The 6391-nt window shown below is 64.3% G+C and overlaps 1 protein-coding gene across 1 annotated transcript; it reads left to right on the top strand.

Annotated features, from left to right (window-relative positions):
- The first annotated feature begins 983 nt into the window (after window positions 1-983).
- Window positions 984-5877, top strand: TMEM240 (transmembrane protein 240). The gene is made up of 4 exons (XM_075538059.1): window positions 984-1040; window positions 1345-1451; window positions 5136-5344; window positions 5641-5877. The coding sequence occupies exons 1-4, from the start codon at window positions 984-986 to the stop codon at window positions 5787-5789; spliced, it is 522 nt and encodes a 173-aa protein (XP_075394174.1). The 3' UTR covers window positions 5790-5877.
- The last annotated feature ends 514 nt before the right edge of the window (window positions 5878-6391 follow it).

The following is a 6391-nucleotide window of genomic DNA, read 5'->3' as shown; positions in this document are numbered from 1 at the left end:
GGGTGTCCATAGAGGGCTGAGCAGGGTCCCAGGGTGCGGGCCCATTCCCGTGTCCACTGCGCTATCCCCAAGCTAGGCCTTTCAGCCTCCCCAAGTTTTGGGGTGGGAAGGTTTGAACACAACTGCTCCCCAGGCCCCATCAGAGCCCTGATGCCGAGGCCAACCCCCCAGACCACTCCTGAACAGCTTGGAGGGGGGAGGCCTGGCACCTCTCCCTGCCTGCCTTTCAGAACTTTACAGACACCAACCACCATCCCCCTGCAAGCCCACTTACCCTCCCTCCCCCTGGGGGCCTGTAACCAAGGTTTGAGCATGGCATCTCAGGTGACCTCAAAGCTGCCAGGAGGGTCCTTCAGCTGAGCCGGTTGGGTTGGAGAGCGCCTCTTTCCTGGGGCACCTCCCGGGAGTCGCCCTCACCCCCACCCTCCGCCGCCCTGCTCAAGATGACCCAACTGGCTGCCCAGGGGTCCCGGGAACTGACTGAGCTAACCAGGCTAGACCAAATGGGGGCGGGACCTGGATCTGATGTCCCTGAAGAGGGGTCCTGGCCCCCACGATGGGGTGGAAATCGAGAAAGAAATCTGAAGCGAGCCACCTGCGTTGCGACCCCGTCTCAGTCCCCGTCCCCGGGCAGGCGCGAGCGCGTAGTCCTCCCGGGAGGCGACGGGAGGCGGGAAGAGGGAGGAGGGAGGGGGCCGGAGCCGGGAGCCGAGCGCAAGGAGGACCGGAGGGCGGAGCGGAGCGCGGCGGGCGCGGGCAGCGCGGCGGGCCGGCCGGACGAAGCGACCCCAGGAGCGGCCCCGCGGCCCCGGAGCCCAGGCTTCCTCCCCCCGGCCGGCGGCGAGATTGCGGCGGGCGGCGGCGGCGGCGCGGGCCCCAGAGGCGCTGACCTCTGCGGAGGCGGCGGGGGCTCAGCATCGGGCCGGGGCCGGGGGGGCGCCGGGGCCGGGGGGCGGCGCTCAGGCCCGGCCCGGCCCCGCCCGATGCCCATGAGCGCCAACACCATGATCTTCATGATTCTGGGGGCGTCGGTCGTGATGGTGAGCGGAGGGGCCCCCGCGCGCGCTCCCGCCGCCCGCGCACCGCCCCATCCCCCGCCTTGTTTACAGCCGGCCCGCCGCCCCGACCCCAGCCCGGCCTGCGGCCCCTGCCTGCTCCTCCTTCCCCCCTTTTCTGTTCTTCCCCTGCCCCCCAGCCCGCTCCTCCCCCCGCTCCCCCTCGGCCTGCACCCCACCCCGCCTGCGCTCCTCCCACTCCTGCTGCTCCCCCTCCGAGCTCCGGGCCGGCCTTCCCCGCGGCGCCCCATCCCCGGGCCCCGCACCGACCCGGCATGGGCTCTTCCAGGCTATCGCGTGCTTGATGGACATGAACGCGCTGCTCGACCGATTCCACAACTACATCCTCCCGCACCTGCGGGGCGAGGACCGCGTCTGCCACTGCAACTGCGGCCGGTGAGTCCGCGCCCGCCCGCCCGCCCGCGGGCACGACACGCGCGACCACACAGGTGCGGGCGGCCCGCCGGGGGGCGGGGCGGGGAGGGCCGGGGCCCACCCACGCAGCCGGGCCCACGCAGGCCGAACGGGTCCGGGAGGCCAGGGGTCCCGGCCCGGCGGCGGGTGGGGGAGGGGCGAGGCGGCGCCGGGCCCGGGTCGCCCAACTGAGCCGCGGGCAGAGCCAGGAATGCCGAGGCGGAGCATCCCCCCCAGCGCTGTTAGCGAAAGGGCCGCCTCGCGGGCGATGGGCCCCACTGGCCCGGCCTCCTGGCCCAGCCGGTGGCAGGGCCTGCGCACAGGCGGTGCACGCCGCCCGCGCGCCTCGCGTCTCCCGCGGCCCTGTGCACTCGGACTTCTGTGAGCCCAGGTGCTGGGAAGTGCAGAAGGTCAAGGGGGGAAGGCCAGAACCCCCTACTTGTACCGAGGAGGAAACTGAGGCAGGGATGGAGCTTGCTCAAGGTCACTGGAAATGGGGGGAGGCCGGATCCTGTGCTGGTGTGGTAACGGGTTCTCTCGGCCATGCATGTTTGTACGTCTGTGTACGAAATAAACATCTTCTCACCAGACGCGCATGTGTGTACCGTCTGTGCATATACATGTGCGTCCACACAGCGCACGCGCACGCAGGCTGCACACCCACAGTTCCACACAGTGACCACTCCGCTCCCCCTGACACGTAGGAACAGGAACAGAGACCTCAGAGGACAGAGACCCGCCCAAGGTCACACAGCTTGGGGGGGTGAGAGCCACAAACCCGCTGAGCAGCAGGGGTGAGGGCAGTGCCTGCCTGCGCAGTGTGCTACACGCTCATAGAGAACAGGTGTGCCATCCGAGACACCGGTCCGGAAGCTAGTGCAGAGGGGGTGCTGGGCATGGGGGCTGGCAAGTCCCCGAACCCCAAGACAAAGTGGCGAGGTGACCACATGCTCACAGGGCCCGGGGCCAGCTGGGCACACAGCGCGCACATGGCCGGCAGTGACAGGACACCGAGGTGTCAGCTCCACGGCCTCCAGAGGCCACGGCTGGGTTGGGTCGCCAATTGGGGTGACCTCCCGTGCTCCCTGGAGGCGCTCTGCGTGCGAGGCGCCTAGCCCAGGCTAAGCTCCATGGACACACGCAGCACACGTCCCGACACGCGTGTGGAATCTCCTTTGTCATGCGATGAGCCAGTCCCTGCCCATGAACATATGCCCACACACATCTCAGCAGGGCCTGCCCCTGCACACAGTATATTCTTAGGGGGTGCTGGGCTGGCATGTGTGCATGCACTACCGCAGTACTCAGGGCACACTTGGGGCGCAAACACAGGCAAGGGTGTGCGTGTGCAGATTAAAGTCTGTGCACAAGAAACCTGGGAGGACTGCCCCATGCGGCCAGCTGGAGTTACGGTCCTGAGCGTGTGTGTGTACATGTATATGCTTTGTGCACATCTCTACATATAGACCATGTCGATTCCGTGTTCAAAGAACTATTGTATATTGATCACATATATGTGTATGCAAAGTACATGTATATAGCACAATATACAGCAGCGCGTGTATCCCGGCATCGCTACAATTCAGCCACGTGACAGGATGTGTGTGTGTGTGTGTGTGTGTGCGCGCGCGCGCATGATAGAAGTTTGTTCAGGGGGTTCCATGGATGTGCCATGCACACCCAGTGTCACGGTGGACTCCATCCGTGTGTAGACACTGTGTGCTGAGTGTATATATGTGTGTGTGTTTGAATATGTGAGAAATTGGCACAAGGACACGTGTGCAAAGCAATGCTAAAGTCCATGTGTGAACAGGCAGCACTTGCAAGTGTGAACACATGCATGTGGCCAGGGCTGAGTGGCGACCGTTGCTGCATCCACACAGGCTCCCGGTGCCCACATGTGGCACGGGCCACGCTCATGGCCGCAGCGTGTGCATATTGCATGGAGAGCCAGTGCATGTGGCAGGCACGTGTAGGAAGTGCCAGGCCCCTGATAGGCAGGAGCAGCATGAGTGGTATAGGCTGACTCCATGTATGTCCATGGCCCAGACATGTGTGCGTGGGAAGCACAATGCCACCGTGCCAGAGCAGACTCATCCTGCATCCCTCTGAGGTCAGAGCCCCTGCGAATGGGTCTGTCAGAGGGAGGGGAAGGGGTGGGGTCAGCTCCAGTCCCCTGAAAGTTCTGGACCATGGTGGGTGGCCTCACTGCCCTTGCAGGGCGAGGGGATGGATTCTGATAGTTTTCAGTGTCTCCATTTTCATGTTGCCCAGCCGGGTGTTGGGCAAGATGTGGGAACCCAGGAAGGCCTTCCAGGGGACTGGGCAGTGAAAGCCAGGAGGCAGAAAATGACACTAGACTGCTGGCTGCCAGCAGCCCCAAGGACTCGATGTTGAAGAGCTGGCAGGACCCACCCCCTGTGCAATGTCAGTACTTTCCCACCAGTTACTGAGCACTGGCGACCTGCTGACCAATTAGTGGTCAGGTGAGCATGGCTGCTGGAGCCACACTGACAGCCAGTATCAGCTCCCCCATCAGGCCAGCCCTTACTCAGGGACAGCCGTGGCTGATGCCTACCTGCCTGGTCCCCACCCTCCCGTGTGTTCAGCTGTTGGCTTCCCAGGCCCCTAGCAAGAATAGGAGGCCAGAGGTCAGTGGGTTCATCGATGTCTTAGGACTCTGCACCCGAGCATCTGGGCCCCAAGCTATCCCTTGACCACTGGACTAGACTTGGGGTTTGGAGACCCCTTGCTTTCCCAGGGAGGGCGTGCCTACATGGTCCCCAAAGTATGCCACAAACAGGCCCCAGGGTGAGGATGGCCTTAGACAGAGGCGTCTTGGGTTCACTGGCCTGGTGAGTGAAGCTTGGTGGAGGTGGAGGGGTAGGCCAGTCCCACAGGAGGATCTTGCTTGAGGCCAGCGTGGAACAGCCATTAACTAAGGGAAGATTGTAGAGAAGCAGGCTTAGGAGGGAGGAGCTATTTTTAGGAGTGAGTTGGAGTTGTCTGTGAACCCCCACATGGAGACGGCCGTGGAGCTCAGGCAGAGGGGGATGTGGGGGTGGGGGCCTGGATGCATGGGTGCTGTGTGGATGGGCAAGGGGAAGAGAGATGCGAGAAGACTGCCCAGGTGGGGAGAGGCCAGGTCAACAGTGCAGGGAACGCGAATAACTCAGGTGCCCGGCATCATGGGCTAGTCCCAGGCCAGCCCCCACATGTGGGCTGGGGATGGAGGGGTCCAGAGGGCTTCCTGGAGGAGGTGGCATCTACCCAGGACTGAACAGGAGCGGTCCAGGAGAAGCCTGGCATGGGACACTGGGAGCTAAGGCAAGGAAGGCAGCCATTGGAGTTGTCCAGGTCAGCAGATGGTCAGGGCCGAGCCTGCCTTCAGGAGGCAGAGCAGCACAGAAAGGTCGCCCCCGTGAGTCTCCTCCTCTCTTCGAGCAGGGGGACCAGGGCCCACAGCTGAGTGGTCAAGCTGGGGCCTGCCCTCTCAGGTAGCAGCTGCCTGCCCCCAGGCCCAGTTGCCCAATTAAACTTGGGCATGGTGGGGCCCCGGGACACAGTGCCAAGCAGGCCAAGGCGGAGGGTTCCCAACCACAGCGGACATGGCCTCTCGGGAGCTGGCGGGGGCGGGAGAGGTGCCAGCCCACCTGCCGCCCCCAGGCACCACGTGCACTACGTGATCCCGTACGATGGGGACCAGTCGGTGGTGGATGCTGCGGAGAACTACTTTGTGACGGACAATGTGACCAAGCAGGAGATCGACCTCATGCTGGGGCTGCTGCTCGGCTTTTGCATCAGCTGGTTCCTCGTGTGGGTGGACGGTGTTTTGCACTGCGCCGTGCGTGCCTGGAGGGCCGGCCGGCGCTATGGTAAGTGCCTGTGGCCACTCCGCATCACCACCGGCTTGCCCCCTGCCCGGGCCTGTGCTGTCAGCCAGCCTCGCCCTGCCTTCCCTCCCACCTCCCCTTGCCGATCTCAGCCTGTTCGGCTGTTGGCCACGCCTGCCCCCGTTTGACAGCTACGGCTGCCTCCACGGCCCACACAGCCACCCACCTCTTTATCCACGCCCAGCCTCCCCGTCCCATACGCATGTGCAGCCCCACCCCGTCCTGCTTGGCCACCAGGCCACCGCAAGCACTGCCCTGATGGAGCCCTGTCCCCACAGATGGCTCATGGACCTGGCTGCCCAAGCTCTGCAGCCTGCGGGAGCTGGGCCGGCGGCCACACAGGCCCTTCGAAGAGGCCACAGGGAACATGGTCCACGTGAAGCAGAAACTCTATCACAATGGCCATCCCAGCCCACGGCACCTCTGAGCCACCCGCGGGACTTGCCGCTGGCCACTGTACAGATGTAACAAGGACCTTTGCGGCACCATGGCCCTGCAGGACTGGACGGTGGCCGGAGGCCACGGTGGCCAGCGTCAGGCAGCTGAGCCTGGGGGCTGGGTGTCTCCAGTAGCAGGTGCTGAGCCCTTCCTTTTTATAGAGGGGGTGTAGGGTGGGGGCCAGTGGGTTGGGAGGCAGAGCCCCAGCAGGGTGGGATGCCAGAGCAGACCAGGGGACTCTGAGGTCATGCAGCTCTGCCCCAAAGGTGCTGGGGGTGGGGGGCGGGTCCTGAGTGGGAGGGTGGGGGGGACCTGGCTGGTCATCTGGGCTAATGATCAGGGTCACCTGCCTGGGATCTTTATTTGCACCTGGTCTGAGATGACATGTCATATAAAACCAGCCAGTGTGTTTCCTGTGCATCCTGTCAGTCAGTCTGTCCAGCCTGGGTCTGTTGTCTGTCTGCAAGTTCAGGGCCAGGAGGCAGAGAAGAGGCTGGGGCTCCTCAAGGGAGGGTCAGGCAGGCTGGCACCTGCACTGTCTGCACATGGGACGTATGCGTGTCCCCAAGCAAGGGAGTTGGGGGCCCTTGG

This window comes from Tenrec ecaudatus, chromosome 1 (assembly GCF_050624435.1).
Source record: "Tenrec ecaudatus isolate mTenEca1 chromosome 1, mTenEca1.hap1, whole genome shotgun sequence".
Classification (NCBI taxonomy): Eukaryota; Metazoa; Chordata; class Mammalia; order Afrosoricida; family Tenrecidae; genus Tenrec; species Tenrec ecaudatus.
Note: the sequence above shows the minus strand (reverse complement) of the source record. Positions and strands in the feature narration are given on the sequence as shown.